The 16,971-nt window shown below is 43.9% G+C and overlaps 1 protein-coding gene across 1 annotated transcript in view; it reads right to left on the bottom strand.

Annotated features, from left to right (window-relative positions):
* Positions 1 to 1,766: 1,766 nt before the first annotated feature.
* Positions 1,767 to 16,971, bottom strand: part of chst11 (carbohydrate (chondroitin 4) sulfotransferase 11) — a 158,248-nt gene continuing 143,043 nt past the window's right edge. The window contains exon 3 of the mRNA XM_067999352.1: positions 1,767 to 5,708. Coding sequence (XP_067855453.1) covers positions 4,854 to 5,708 — 855 coding nt within the window. The 3' untranslated portion in view covers positions 1,767 to 4,853. The remainder of the gene's footprint in view (positions 5,709 to 16,971) is intronic.

Raw genomic sequence — 16,971 nt, 5'->3', positions numbered from 1 at the left:
AGCTTCGCTTTTAAAATTCTGATCCTTTTTTTCAAATCCCTCCATGGCCTCGCCCCTCCCTATCTCTGTGACCTCCTCCAACCCTCCAACCCTCTGAGATCTCTGCACTCTTCCAATTCTGGCCTCTTGCGCATCCCTGATTTTAATCGCTCCACCATTGGCGGCCGTGCCTTCGGCTGCCTAGGACCTAAGCTCTGGAATTCCCTCCCTAAACCTCTCCGCCTCTCTCTCCTCCTTTAAGATGCTCCTTAAAACCTACCTCCTTGTCCAAATTTTTGGTCTCGTGTCCTAATATCTCCTTAGGTGGCTTGGTGTCAAATTTTTGTTTGATAATGCTCTTGTGAAACGCCTTGGGATGTTTTACTATGTTAAAGGCGCTATATAAATGCAAGTTGTTTTTGTTGTTCTTGTTGTTGTCAATTGGACATGTAAAATATATAAAAATAACCAAAAAGAGATTTTCACAAAAATCCAAGTAAAATCAAAATTGGTTGTGGTATAGATCAAAACCATAGATTTAAAGCCCTAAATGCAACAAGTTTGAAAACTCCAGTTTCCCCGTTGACGTGCGTCCACAGACCTAAACAGCCCATAATTTGGCACTAAATTGGCAGTCTCTCAGCCACAAGGCTGGCTATTGTGTGGGAAAAGGAAATGTTACATTGCTTTTGAGGTTGGGATTAAGGTACATTCTTGGGCCAGAGAACAGGCAGCTTTACACTGCAGCCAGACCATGCGATATCTAACCTGGAAGTGCTCCATCTCGACACTGGATGTGAACTGTGGGGGGAGAAAGTGGTTCATTTCCCCAGCACTGACATGCCTCACACTGATAAGCAGATGTTCTGCGTGCGATCTAAGTAATCAATTCTACTGCAAAGCATATTAATATTGCAGTAACCGTATGAGACGTTAAACCAAAGCAGAGCATTCATTCTTCCTATTTTTGTGGGGCCTTGCTGTGCACAAATTGGCTGCGGCATACGCCTACAAAACAACAGTGACTACGCTTCAAAAGTAATTCATTGGCTGTGAAGCGCTTTGGATGTGAAGGGTGCTATACAAATGTAAGTTCTTTTTTTCTATAACTGGAACAGATCACAGTTAAGATAAGAATGTGCGAATTCAGCCCATTTGGTCGCTGATTCAGGATCTAGCCTGATTTTTTTGTAATAAGAAAATGTCCTCTTCATTCTACAGCCTACAAGTGTGGAAATGTTATTCAATTATTCCATGTTAGTTTGGTTCCAGATTCAATTTTTACCTACACTCGAAAGTTTAACTTGTTCCTTCTCTCCACAGGTGCTGACTGACCTGTTGAGTGTTTCCAGCATTTTCTGTTCTTGTTTCAGATTTCCAGCATCCGAAGTATCTTTCATATTTTTATCTGCTTGTTCTACAATTCACTGTGAACTTAAGAGTGTTAAAATCCCCTTAGACACTGCTTAATTAAAACCCTTTCTATGGCAATTGTGTGTTAGAAAAAAGACTTGCATTTATGTATAGGAGAAAGAAAGGTTTAACGTCTCATCCAAAAGACTGCACCTCCAACAGTGCAGCACTCCCTTGGTACTACATTGGAGAGTCAGCCTAGATTTTGTGCTTAAGTCTATGGAGTGAGACTTAAACCCACAACCTTCTGACTCAGAGGTGAGAGTGCTGCCAACTGAGCCACGGCTGACACCTTCATTCAAGTGCTAAAAGTACTAATTTCTATAAGCAGCTAATACAATGTTAATCCTCTTTGGAATAAACACACAAAGCAATTATTTTCATCCCGCATTTTAATGAAAGTTATTTAGAAAAATAATTAATCAGGCTCGAGTGAAACTCTCAAGGAACGTTGAATGACTAAACCAACATATCACAACAGTTATTGACAAAGACTAACAGTGTAGATTCCAGGAGACAAAATCTAGATAGATAGAGGGAACAAGCCTTCTACTGCGTACAAAGAAGTAAAAAAATTGAAAACATTAAAGATGTTAAATTACTTATCCACATTATTTTTATGCATGCATGTAAGAAAATAGCACTCTCTTCAACAAGAGTAATATCACAGAGTCTCTTTAAGTTACTGGAAAGAACTGAAGACACTAGTTCTAGTCCCCACTAATTTACTTACATATTCTGTCAGCGTTAACTCAATAAAATTCCCGCTGTATATACATTACGGCATGTCTAGGAATACTTGGTAATCAGGAAGACCAGACAGGAGAAATGAAAGAGAAAGAAGAGCAAAGAGAAGTGGAAGGAAGCATGAAAGAAACGATACAAGAAGGTCACCAACGAGTGGCCCTGCAAAAATAAATAATTGGAGCCCAGTACGGATCATTCATAATTAGACATTTTCACTTCTGCATTCAAACAAGAAATAAATAGGGCACCTGTCATTGAAACAGGCACAGCTCAAAATCTCTTCATAACATAAATAATGTATCAGATATTAGTGCCACTTTTAAGTAACATTGGTCTACTTAATTACTGTGACGACAAAACTGTGCTCATTGAACAAATATTTAATCAAGCACTTAAATATGTTGGCAAGTGAATTACAAAACTACTAGATATAATACTTGTACTGGGCTGTTGAGTTTAGAAAGATAGTATGACAGAATTATAGACATAGAAGAAAGTAAAATATCTTCACACTATAAATTCGAATTCCATTACTGTATTGAATTAACCTTCCTTTTTTTCAAAAACTAATCTACTAATAATCAAGACAAATGCAGATGCAGGCCGCCCAATTTCTTATGGGTGTGAAGAGAATCACCTGGAGTTTCTGGGGGGGGGGGGGTGCTCCCCATTTCCGGTTGTAACTTTGGCGGAAGATTGGCGGAACTCCAGAGTAATGGCATAAAGATCACTTTCTGCAGGAGTTTCCACCGGAATCACAGAGGGACGTCGGGAGATCCTGCCCGGAGATTCTCCCCCAATAGGTCAAGTGTTTGACAGGAAGGGGAGAACTCACCACAGGATCTGGCATAGAGTTTGCAGCCGTGTAGAAACCGTTTCCCGATTTTACACTTTGCCAACTTAACGTGCGTAAGTCACTGATTATTCATAGAACGTAGAAAAGCTGCACTAAGATGCAACTTATACATCAGTGCCTGAAATTACCACTAAGGGTTTTCCCAATCCCCTGCCGCTGCTTATGTGGGAGATTAAAGGGAAACCCGGAACGATGGTAGAGTCGGACGATCTTCCGCTGAGGTTAGGGAGGGAACGCTCCGTGGAAACTCTACAACTGGATTTTGGAGTCCTTGTTTCTCTGCACAGCCTACCGTATTGAACAGTAAGAGAACAGTCAGAACCTCCCAAACCCGCGACCTCCACCACCTAGAAGGACGAGGGCAGCAGGTGTATGGGAACACCATCACCTCCAAGTTGCCCTCCAATTCACACACCATCCTGACTTGGACATATATTGGCCATTCCTTCATCGTTGCTGGGTCAAAATCCTTGAACACCTGACCTAAGAGCACTGTGGGAGCACCTTCACCACACGGACTGCAGCGGTTCAAGAAGAAGGCCCACCACCACCTTCTCAAGGGCAACTAGGGATGGGCAATAAATGCCGGCCTTGCCAGCGACGCCCACATCCCCAGAATTAAAAAAAAAAATTGGTACTATGACTTGCATATTGTACGTTTGTTTTTTGCCAGCTCGAGTGCCTCAGGATTTTAATCTGATTTCATAAACCTTTTCAAATGTCGTTTTCACGGTTCAGTATGACAACAGCGCTGAGTTGTGGGACTGTGGTGTCAGTTCAAAGAGGAAAGGCAATGATGCATTTTAATATTTAGTACTGTGTCTTCAGTACTCTATGTGTCGTTTTTAAAAAAATCATGCTTCACAGCTTGAAATAAAGATCATTTTAATTTTAAAACAATTCTCCGCTCTTGAATTCTCAATTATCAATTGAACTTAACAATGTACAGGCGACTGAGCATTCGCTTTTACTGTTGCACCATTCGACTATCGGCAGTTTATGGGGTTTTGCACAGGTCCTGCAGGAGACAGCAACATCCTCTTGCTTCTCCTCCTCTATCAAAAAAACAACTATCCAGCAGGACTTGGGGGTAGGCGGGAGGGAGAGCAGGGTGGGTGCGGGGGGGAGCTAGTTTACTGAGTTGGCACTGGCGGAAGAGGAACTTTGGAAAATCCCAGGCGCATTTGCCAAACTTTTCCGACATGCGATGCCAGCAGGGAGAAACCGGCCCTGGGGCAGTTGGCGTTTTTTGTGAAAGGGGAGCAGAAAGGATTCCATGACTTTAATGAGACTTTTTAACCAATCTGCTATTAATCTGGGACTTGGCATCGGATAACAGAAGCTTCATGTTAGTTTACTTAAAAGAAAAATGAGTCATAATTGCAGTTTAAATCTCTGAAACACTTGAAACTAATTGCTGAAATGCTGATTGTAAAATGATACAGCAAGTATGCTACAGGACCTTTTCGACTCACAATCAACTCATAAGCAATTTACTACAGTACAGTCATCCCAGAGGGTACTTGCACTTTTTAAGGGTGAGATATTCTAACACTGTTCCTCACTTAACCCTGGTCTGCTGAAAACAAAATACCTCCCTACAGGTAATTCAGCCTCTTATCTTACACAAATCAGCTACACGCCTATTCAAAATAACACAGTATGCTTGAAAGAAATCTTTAAACTGGACCATGATTCCATTACCCTGCAAAAAGAGCGGTTCTTTCTTACAAAGTTATTTAAATAATTCCAATTTTTGCTGCTCGCAGCAACGGTGAAAATCTTCATTAAATTTACAAAAAAAAAACTGCTTATGCAATTGTAACGAATAAAAACTTAAATAAACCAACAGGCATTCTCATGCCAACTTCAGATAGCTTGGCACGGAATAGTTGAACATTACGAAATCTAATTTGTATAGATTGAACAGCTGTGTCTGGAAGGTGGAGCTGATGTTTTGGAAAAATTGAGCTGTCATTTCATCTGTAGTTCTGGTGGATTTGGCGTAGGTGGGGAATTTGATGTACTCCCCCACCCCTGCCAGACGCAGAATATAGTTTGCATCCTCCTGCAGCGTCTCGTACTTCCCTACAAGGTCATAGTGGATGTGGCAGGGATGGCACAGTGAGTACACAGTCTCCCAGTGCTCGTTGAAGGGTTCCTCTTTCTGCGTGTGAGGGTCAATGAGGTAGCCCACAAACTCCTCAAATTTGACATCGTCTCCGTCGTGCAAAGCCTCTCGGGTTGCATTCTTCCTCTGCCGGCGGACGATCTTAGTTCCGTACCGTTTGTGAAAGGACGTGTTGTATCTTCTGGTGAACTTGTTCCTGTAGGCCGACACCAGCCTCTCAAAAGGCTCGCGCACGAACATGAACTTCAAATAGTTTTTCAAGCGGTGGTTGATCTCTGGGATGCTGTACTGGTTGAGGGTTTTCAAGTTTGAGGAGACGTGGGCTTCATTGGCCGGGATTTCCATTGGGTCGTTGTATTTGCCCCTTCCCGTGAGGACCATCATGACCCTCTTCCAGTTTGTACAGGCCACTTTAGGCACATAGCAGTAGATCATCTCATGGTCCTCATCTACAACTAAATGTTTCAGGTCATCGGGGGTCAAAACGCGCCTCTTACGACTTCTGGCACTGTTGGCGCGACACGTCTGAGCAACCTGGTTTCTTCTTATCTGATGTGCAAGTTCTGTGCTTGAGAATTCATACTGAAATAAAACACATTCAATAATTAATAACATACATGAACATGGACGAACACAACTACTAGGAGGTATTTTTGCTTTAGCTTTTTTGGAGGACTGCAGTACACAAAAATACGAAACACGGGAAGATGACATTTAAATTAATTAAGGAGTGTTGTATAATGCCAGGAGGTTATCCAATTTGTTTTAGTAAATCATTGCTGTCCTCTCCCTTTGATCCACCGGAGAACTCAAATGTAAGTCAAGTTAAGGGGAAACTAGATAAACACATGAGGGAGAAAGGAATAGAAGGATATGCTGGATAGGGTTAGATGAAGAAAGGTGGGAGGAGGCTCGTGTGGAACATAAACACCAGCATGGACTTGTTGGGCCGAATGGCCTTGTTTCTGTGCTGTATATTCTATGTACTTCTATGTAAGTATGGGATTTGGGGCATGGAATGGGAATCCAGCACTCACCCATTAGAGATGCTTTATGGTTAATCATTCTTGAACAGGGTGGGTTTTCCTGACTTTTAAAGCCTAGGTCCCTCGGCACAAAAGTCAGGAGAAAGGGGCAGAGTGCCAGCTGGCTGCTCCTTTTACGTTGCGCTGCGGCTTTCCTCGTCCGGGGGGGTGGGGGGGTGGGGGGGGAGGGCGGAGTGGAGCTGCAGAACCCACATACCAAACGGAAGTCCATAAATGAGGTGGGGGGAGGGAGGGTTCTTGTGACCTCCTGCCTCATTTCCCAGGTTGCTCGGTTTTCTGGCACCTCAAGGCAGTCGTGCCCCGAAGAACATGGTGCTGTGGCCTGTCCCCGGGGCCGTGCGGCCCGGGCGGTCTGTGGGGGGTTTAGGGAGAAGACTGAAGACTTCCAGGACCGTTTTCCTTTTATAAAACACCCCCAGAATTTTAAGGTTCAATCAGCAGCCAGAAGGTCCCGATCTCCGAGCCTCCTGCAGCTGCACTTAATTTTCACTGCCCTTCTGCTGGCACTAGGCTTTGCCGGAGAGTGTCCTGTGCCCAGGTTGCCCCACCAGCCATGTACCTGGACTGAGACAGGAAACCCCGGAGATCGCAAAGCTGGACAGGAGCAATGAACTTCAGATGTACTGCCCGCTGTCCAGGGGAAGGTGACAGGGAAATCTGCCCTGAAATGTGACACAAACTGGGATATATTTTGAAAGCTGCATTGGACAGTCAGCACCGAAAGGGTTAATTGGCTGCCTGCTTTACTGAAATGCCCTGAGGAAAATAGCCGAGGTAATTATTATTCAGATGGGTCAACCGATAGTAAGAACACTTCCACATACTGACCACAATAGCTTTTCATCTGCTGCAGGCAAAATTGCGTTTAACCACACTTTCAGAGATTGAAATGTTTAGTTGGCAAATCAAAGGCAAAAATTCGAGAACTATTAACAGTACTCAGGCCTTGTAACTTCAGAACAAAGTAGTCACTTAATTGACATCTAAAATATTTGCCATTCTGAGCTGCTCTTAGTTTACAGAAAAGTCCATTTATGGAGAGGTTGCAGACCATGCTTACAGTGCTGTCTTTATAACAATACCCTGCATTCATGTAGTGCCTTTAATGTAAAAAAAATGTCCTAAGGTGCTTCACAGAGGTGTAATCAGATATAAATGGATGCTGCGCCAAAGAAGGAGATGTCAGGGGTTAGGGGGAGGGGGTGACCAAATGTTTGGTCAAAAAGGTGGGTTTTAAGGAGGATTTTTTAAGGGAGGGAGCGTGGTGGTGAGGGGGAAGGGACTTAGCCAGGGAATTTCAGAGCGCGGGGAGCGGGTGGCTGAAGGCACAGCTGCCAATGGTAATGGTGAGGCGATGGGAGGCACGGTGGTAACGGTGCAGAGGGCGAGAGGAAAAGCCGTTGCTGGAGGTGCTCTGGCTATGGTAAGATAGGTCAAGAGTGCAATCAGGGGAGGGCAGCGCCTACGAAAGAGAGGCATAGAAGGCGCACGGTTTGATTGACAGGTTCAAAGGTTGCAGAGAAGTCGAGGAGAATGACGAGGGATAATGCATCACCGTCACAGACGATGTCACAAGTGATTTGGGTAAGGCCGTTTCGGTACAGTGGCAGGGATGGAAACCTGACTGGAGATATTAAGGCATGGAGTTGCTGGAGAGATGGGTATGGATTTGGGAAGCAGCAACACATTCAAGAACTTTGGAGTGGAAAGGGAGGCTGGAGATGGGGGCGGTAGTTTGCAAGGATTGTTTTTTGAGGAGAGGGGTGATGACAGCGGTTTTCAAAGGGGGGGTGTCATTTACAATGTCAATTACACTTCACCTTTGGTTCCGTTTCCAGAGCAAAGATACAATAGAAAGCTGTTGATGCGACACAGCTGACAGCACAGCCCCGGTATTGGTGCAAGTGAGGCTACCTGTAAGTCTCAGTTCAATTTGGTTTTTGCAATCACCAACTCGTGACCTAATGACCAACGATGACTGTCCTCCATTCCTGGAGAGGGGAATTGAGTAAAGCAGGTCAAGTTGGCTTCAAGGTGCCATACTCAGCAACTAGAGATTAGAACCGAGTTGATCCTCTGTTATAGGCAGATCTGCAGTGCTTGGTGGGGGGGGGCGGCGGGGAGAGGGGTGGTGATGGTTGGCTCGTCAGTCTAGCTCATTGATAGGACCTGGAAGGGTAGATCTATCACTGGGGGTTAGGAATTCTTGCCATTCGGCACCAATTAACCCTACAAACCAATGCCCCATTGGTGGTCCTAGCTGGACAAGCAGCAGGAAGCTCACCTGTATCATATGGTGATAAGTTGCATGGTTTTAGTCAATTAAGCTCCAGCAGTACCCCTACACTCACTTGGGGGTCCCTAGCATTGGCTCTTACCAACCAGCACCTAACTTCTCTAACCTTAAGTAAGTGAGGTGTGTCTTCCAATGTGAGTCAGTATCAGGCAAACAGAAAGTCCACTTATATGGATTCCACAGTAGTTCGGTTTTAAACGGGGGAGTGGGTTTCATTGCACGTTAGACCAAAAGAAAGTTTGATTTTACACCGACGCCATTGTGAATACTGCTGGTGCAAAGCCAGTCCTTAATTGAAACTAAGGCAGTCTTCTATACTACCGCCGCTTTTTACTAATTGAAAATGGCTGAATATCTGGTAAACTATTCTTAATTAGTAAAAAGAAAGTCTCATTGGTAGTCAGACACAGCAGGCAGTGCCCTGCGTGTCCGTGTGGAGTGTGCACATGTGGATCTCTCCCAGTTCCCGGTGCAGTGTCGAGTGGCCAGCGCAGTCACTGCTCCCTATTTGCACTGCTGTTGAGAATGGTGCTGGTACTGTCCCAGTAGGTCGGGTACAATGTAAAGTCAGCATGAACCAATTTCCATGTGATTTCCTTTCATGTTCTACATGGGTTTCCACAGAACTCATTATTAGGCTGTTAGGCAGAGCTGCTATGATCGTGCTCTATGAGTCGGAACTGCATCACGTTAATAAGCTCCAGATGTGACACCTTGCACTGACTGGACAAGCAGCTTGGAGAGAGAAAATAAAATAACTCAAAATAATAAATAATTACTTTAACTCGGCAATGCTTCATTTCAAGAAATCTTTTTGCCTTTCATATTTACGAGCTTGGATTTTTAAAAATTGAAATGTCACTTAATTTTACATGGGGTTTGGAAGATAAAATGGATTGATAAAACGGATACCCCCTGTCCCTCAGCATAACGTGGCATAATAACGGATTGGCCAACAGCCTAGCAACATCAAGCAACATAACAAAGCTAGGGATTACATTTTAATCAGCTGTGGATATGAATATTGCAGATACTTGCAAGGCTCACTTGAAGGGCTCAGATAGTTGAGCAGTTTTATCACTTTTGTGAATGTGCCAGTTTTTCATCTATTTCTTGAGAGTATTCCTGAATTTCTGTCCTCATGTGGAGCATAAACACCAGCATAAACCTGTTGGGCTGAATGGCCTGTTTCTGTGCTGTAATTTCTATGTGATTCTATATAAGTGTCAAACAATGTCGAAAGAAAGTTAGTTGAATTGCAGAAAACTCCAAACACAGTATATAATGTAACGATACACCACAGTGCCAAGCAATTTTTGCATAGCACAGTCGAAGATACAATGCAAACACTTAAACTTAACCAGCCGCCTCTCAGTCTAAAAATTAACACTCAAATTCATCATAAAAAGACCACAATTGTTTCAATAGATCTAGCTTGATCCAGCAGTACCCATTCAATATCCTTAACTTAAATATACATTTCAGGCTCTTAACTTCTGCCGTAGAATTGCAAATTCATTTTGTTGTTATAAAATCCTGCTAAATACATAACGTTATTCTGTCGCTAGTGCATCGTAGCTAGTTAGAATGTTTAAATCAATGTGATAGTACTGGGGTCATTTTCAGAATTTCCACAGCCAGTGGGAAGGGCTCGCCTGATGATCGTGTGTATCGGGAACTGGGAGAGACACAGCCTGATTTTCAGTCCATTAATAATGGAAGGAAGATTGAGGGATGCACGTCCACAATTTCCCGATATCAGTCAGCCTGCTGGCAGTGTGAACTCAGGAAATTGGGATATATGTCCAAATGCTTCCCTGGGGATCTGCAATGGCAATTGCAGACATAGGAATATAGGAACAGGAGAAGGCCATTTCAGTCCCTCGAGCCTGTTCCGCCATTCAATTAGACCATGTCGGATCTGTATCTTAACTCCGTCTAACCGCCTTGGTTCCGTAACCCTTAATATCCTTGCCTAACAAAAATCTATCAATCTCATTTTCAATTGACTCCCAGCCTCAACAGCTTTATGGGGGAGAGAGTTCCAGATTTCCACTGCCCTTTGTGTGAAGAAGTGCTTCCTGACATCACCCCTGAACGGCCTAGCTCTAATTTTAAGGTTATGCCCCCCTGTTCTGGACTCCCCCATCAGAGGAAATAGTTTCTCTCTATCTACCCTATCAATCCTTTAATCATCTTAAACACCTCAACTCTATTACCCCTTAATCTTCTACATTCAAGGGAATATAAGCCTAGTCTATGCAACCTGTCCTCATAATTTAACCCTTTTAACCCCAGACAAAGGGTCTGGGCTGAAGCCCCAATTGTCTTAGTTCCCAAGTTTATCTTACTATGGGGTCTTTGGAAAGTCAGGAGGAATCCAAATGCTGTTTATTTCTCAACCAACCAGACCCAGGATTGTAATTTCAATAGCAGTCAGGTATCAAAACAATCAGACTATTTGAAATGTTAATGTATATGGCTGGACAGGCCATGGGAATGGGACAAAGTTAATTTCTCTGCTTGTTGTTGATCAAGAGAAATGTTTTGGAGGGGGGGACTGTAATTCCAACACATCACTCACCCACCTCGCAAGCTGCCGTCCTCCCAGTTATGTTTGTTGATTTTCCAACGGGAGATTTTCCTGCGTCTGTGCCCAGGTGCACTGGATCGCCAGGCTACAGTGCATATTGGAAAATTCTGAAGGTATTATTGTACAGGTATACCTGTAAAGGAACCCGCTTGATTGTCCTCCATTTAAATTAATGAAGGGGAACCGGTCGGGTTCCTTTACAGGCATGGGCTCTGATCCATCCGATTTTCTGGTATTCGCTGCATCCAGGCACAGATTCACGGAAATCTCCCCGCAAATGTCCAGCTCTAACATCAAAGAATTCCCATGAAAGAAATAAAGAACTTGTATTCCTTTTAGGACCTCAGGGCATCCCAAAGTGCTTTACAGCCAATTAAGTACTTTTGAAGGGTAGTCACTGTCGTAATGTAGAAATTGTTGAACTTATAATGACATATATCACTGCACAGATTGCTCATGGCTTCAGTTCCATAAGGAGATCCGAACTCTCTGGGTCGACTGGGAACATCACCCATGTATAACATTGCTACGCGATGGTCTATAAAAGACAGTTTCATCCAAAAGTCTCATTCAATGTCTAGATGTGCAAAAATATATAGTAAGAAGGGCATTTTAACTCATATGGCAAATCCCCCAGTGCAGATTCTTTCCAGACTCAAGTGTAGAGTGCAGAATGAGGGCTATAAGGTTGTAGTTCTATCCCTGCTCCATGTCTAATGAGGGTCTGTGCCAGCAGTGACTTGAAATTTATATTCTTATGTATTTTTCTGTGTCTCACTGCTTCTGTGTATTATTCCACCCATAAATAAATCTGACTATTGAGTTTTAGCCTGTGTTGTTCTGCTATCAAAGTATTTTTACACCTTTTGAATGAGTTCAGGCGAAGGTGGTGGATGTCCCATGCAATCTCTTGCATACTATACTGTGTAACTAGAGAGAGATTGTGGATCTACTGTATGCTATCCTGCCCATGGCGTGTATTAGGACAAAAGTTTCAGTTCATAAGCTGCTTAGTCTACTTATGAAACACATGTCTTATTGCCATATTGTATCATAGAACAAAATTTTTGGAGGAAAGTCCAAATTGCACTCAATAAAAGCCATTGAATTCAACTTACCAGAACAGCCATCATAGGTGGACACCAAATTTATTTCTGCTACGAAATACCAAGAATGAAAGGTCTGATCAATTATAAAAATGAAGTTTGAGTAACAAGGCAGTAATTTACTTGAAGCCGATGCCCATAAGTAGCTTAAACTGTGCTCTCTATTTGTGATGGCACTCGGACTCGTTGGTTAAATTATTATCTTCTTATTCCCTCTGAACATTAATGTATTTGTATAGATACACCGAACATCCTGCACTGTACAGCTCTAAACATCTACCTTTGAACAATTAAGTTGCCAGTTTTCAGGATTGGTAATGGTAAGAAATCATTCCTGTTCTGATTAAATGTCAAGGTCATGTAATCAATGCAAGAGGGCCGTTTATTTCTAAAGACACAACAGGTCTGTTTATCTCAAAGAATTAACTTTATAATGTCTGAAAGGCTGAAGCTTATATCGGCAATTTACAACTAAACCATTGTCTTACAAAACCTATCCTTTCTCTAAAAATGTTTTACTAAAATACATTCTCTTGAATTGTTTTAACAAGGAATAATTGAACCATTTTGCAACTTCACCATCCCAGAGACAGTAATTTACTGGTGACCTGGATTCTGACCCAGAACAGACACAGATGAGCTGATCTGAACCCACAATTATTTTGCCAGGTTTAGTTAGAATCATAGAATCATACAGCACAGAAAAGAGCTATCCAATTATTCCCACTCCCCTGCTCTTTCCCCGTAGCCCTGCAAGTTTTTTCCTTTTCAAGTATTTATCCAATTCCCTTTCGAAAGTTATTATTGAATCTGCTTCCACCGCCCTTTCAGGCAGTGCGTTCCAGATCATTACAACTGTTACAAGTTTTTTTCATAAAACGGCACTTCAACACATATAACATTGTTGGCTAGCCAATAGTTGATGCTATTATTGCTTTTACAATGTTAGACATTGACCTTATGAAACCTTTGAAAAAAATGGTATGTTATTTTATGTATTCGAACACACTGAATTGTAACGCTGCTTCTTAACGTTCCCTGTGGGTCTATGGAATTTCACTAAACCAAAAAAAAGCTAAATGAATGCCAATCCAAAGGCGGACGGAAATACCTTATTGTATGTAACAGAATATATATATTATGTAGAATTGCACAGAATTTACAGCACAGAAACAGGCCATATGGCAAAAGTGGTCTGTGCTGATGTTTATGCTCCACACGAGCCCTCTCCCGCCCCTCTTCATCTAACCCTATCGCCATATCCTTCTATTCCTTTCTCCCTCGTGCTTATCTGTCGTCCCCTTAAATGCATTTTAAAAAAAATTTGTTCATGGGATGTGGGCGTCACTGGCAAGGTGGTGGTGAGCCGCCTTCTTGAACCGCTGCAGTCCGTGTGGTGACGGTTCTCCCACAGTGCTGTTAGGAAGGGAGTTCCAGGATTTTGGCCCAGCGACGATGAAGGAACGGCGATATATTTCCAAGTCGGGATGGTGTGTGACTTGGAGGGCAACGTGCAGGTGGTGTTGTTCCCACGTGTCTGCTGTTCTTGTCCTTCCAGGTGGTAGAGGTCGCGGGTTTGGGAGGTGCTGTCGAAGAAGCCTTGGCGAGTTGCTGCAGTGCATCCTGTGGATGGTACACACTGCAGCCACTGTGCGCCGGTGGTGAAGGGAGTGAATGTTTAGGGTGGTGGATGGGGTGCCAATCAAGCGGGCTGCTTTGTCCTGGATGGTGTCGAGCTCCTTGAGTGTTGTTGGAGCTGCACTCATCCAAGCAAGTGGAGAGTATTCCATCACACTCCTGACTTGTGCCTTGTAGATGGTGGACAGGCTTTGGGGAGTCAGGAGGAGAGTCACTCATCGCAGAATACCCAGCCTCTGACCTGCTCTTGTAGCCACAGTATTTATATGGCTGGTTCAGTTAAGTTTCTGGTCAATGGTGACCCCCAGGATGTTGATGGTGGGGGATTCGGCGATGGTAATGCCATTGAATGTCAAGGGGAGGTGGTTAGACTCTCTCTTGTTGGAGATGGTCATTGCCTGGCACTTGTCTGGCGCGAATGTTACTTGCCACTTATGAGCCCAAGCCTGGATGTTGTCCAGGTCTTGCTGCATGAGGGCTCGGACTGCTTCATTATTTGAGGGGTTGCGAATGGAACTGAACACAGTGCAATCATCAGCGAACATCCCCATTTCTGACCTTATGATGGAGAGAAGGTCATTGATGAAGCAGCTGAAGATGGTTGGGCCTAGGACACTGCCCTGAGGAACTCCTGCAGCAATGCCCTGGGGCTGAGATGATTGGCGTCCAACAACCACTACCATCTTCCTTTGTGCTAGTTATGACTCCAGCCACTGGAGAGTTTTCCCCCTGATTCCCATTGACTTCAATTTTACTCGGGCTCCTTGGTGCCACACTCGGTCAAATGCTGCCTTGATGTCAAGGGCAGTCACTCTCACCTCACCTCTGGAATTCAGCTCTTTTGTCCATGTTTGGACCAAGGCTGTAATGAGGACTGGAGCCGAGTGGTCCTGGCGGAACCCAAACTGAGCATCGGTGAGCAGGTTATTGGTGAGTAAGTGCCGCTTGATAGCACTGTCGAAGACACCTTCCATCATTTTGCTGATGATTGAGAGTAGACTGATGGGGCGGTAATTGGCTGGATTGGATTTGTCCTGCTTTTTGTGGACAGGACATACCTGGGCAGTTTTCTACATTGTCGGGTAGATGCCAGTGTTGTAGCTGTACTGGAACAGCTTGGCTAGAGGCGCAGCTAGTTCTGGAGCACAAGTCTTCAGCATTACAGCTGGGATGTTGTAGGGGCCCATAGCCTTTGCTGTATCCAGTGCACTCAGCCGTTTCTTGATTTCACGTGGAGTGAATCGAATTGGCTGAAGACTGGCCTCTGTGATATTGGGGATATCGGGAGGAGGCCGAGATGGATCATCCACTTGGCACTTCTGGCTAAAGATGGTTGCAAACGCTTCAGCCTTGTCTTTTGCACTCACCTGCTGGACTCCGCATCATTGACGATGGGGATGTTAACAGAGCCTCCTCCTCCCGTTAGTTGTTTAATTGTCCATCACCATTCACGACTGGATGTGGCAGGACTGCAGAGCTTTGATCTGATCCGTTGGTTGTGGAATCATTTAGCTCTGTCTGTAGCATGTTGCTTCCGCTGTTTAGCATGCATTTAGTCCTGAGTTGTAGCTTCACCAGGTTGGCACCTCATTTTTAGGTACGCCTGGTGCTGCTCCTGGCATGCTCTTCTACACTCCTCATTGAACCAGGGTTGATCCCCTGGCTTGTTGGTAATGGTAGAGTGAGGAATATGCCGGGCCATGAGGTTACATATTGTGCTGGAATACAATTCTGCTGCTGCTGATGGCCCACAGCGCCTCATGGATGCCCAGTTTTGAGCTGCTAGATCTGTTCTGAATCTATCCCATTTAGCACAGTGATAGTGTCACACAACACGTTGGATGGTGTCCTCAATGCGAAGACGGGACTTCGTCTCCGCGAGGACTGTGCGGCGGTCACTCCTACCAATACTGTCATGGACAGATGCATTTGCGACAGGTAGATTGGTGAGGACGAGGTCAAGTAAGTTTTTCCCTCGTGTTGGTTCGCTCACCACCTGCCGCAGGCCCAGTCTGGCAGCTATGTCCTTCAGGACTCGGCCAGCTCGGTCAGTAGTGGTGCTACCGAGCCACTCTTGGTGATGGACATTGAAGTCTCCCATCCAGAGTACATTCTGTGCCCTTGCTACCCTTAGTGCTTCCTCCAAGTGGTGTTCAACATGGAGGAGGTCTGATTCATCAGCTGAGGGAGGACGGTAGGTGGTAATCAGCAGGAGGTTTCCTTTCCCATGTTTGACCTGATGCCATGAGATTTCATGGGGTCCACAGTCAATGTTGAGGATATCTATGCTATTCACTTCAACTATTCCTTGTGGTAGCAAGTTCCACATTCTAACCACTCTCTGGGTAAGGAAGTTTCTCCTGAATTCTTTATTGGATTTATTAGTGACCATCTTATGTTTATGGCCCCGAGTTTTGGTCTCCCTCAATGTGGATACACCTTCTCTAAGTCTACCCTACAAAACCCTTTCATAATATATTAAATATATATATTTATAGTCTTTTCTCTTTCCAGATGCTGGTGGACCAGATGTGTCTTTCCAATATTTTCTCTTTGGGTTCAGATCTTCAACGAGTAGTTTATTTTGACCTTAAATCGCACCGTTTATTAGCTTGACTTCTACAGGGAATCCCAGAAACCACATCAGGAATGGTCACAAAACTGTAATCTGAGGCAGTGGGATTCTACCAATGTATGCCCCTTTTGTACCAAATGGGTGGGGGATGAGATGGGACTTTCAGTCTGATGATAAAGTGATTTATTCTGTTAACTGAAGCTATCTTAGGATCTGACAGTAATTATTCCCCATGAAACCAAGACCTCATGCAGACACAAACTCACAATAGGTCACACATCGACCCCTTTTACCCAATAAACCCAGGTTATCAAGGCAAAGAATGGTCATGATTAAAGTCGCATTTGATTAATTGTTAACAGTAATTTGCAGTGGAACCAAACTGCAGATTAATCTGTTTGGGCTCCGTTAAGGCTGAAGTTTGACTTGATTGTGTGCAGCTTATTGCTAGGTTTGATATTATCATTTAGTTTACAAGTTTCCTTTCTTCTTATATTTAAATTCCTTATTACTGTAGTTATGCCCCTTTAAGGGGGCACTTTTATTTGATTTATAGTTGATGACACTGGAGCAACGCAGTGTCCCATTCAT

Source organism: Heptranchias perlo, chromosome 18, assembly GCF_035084215.1.
Source record: "Heptranchias perlo isolate sHepPer1 chromosome 18, sHepPer1.hap1, whole genome shotgun sequence".
Lineage (NCBI taxonomy): Eukaryota > Metazoa > Chordata > Chondrichthyes > Hexanchiformes > Hexanchidae > Heptranchias > Heptranchias perlo.
This window is presented reverse-complemented; position numbering and strand designations above follow the sequence as displayed.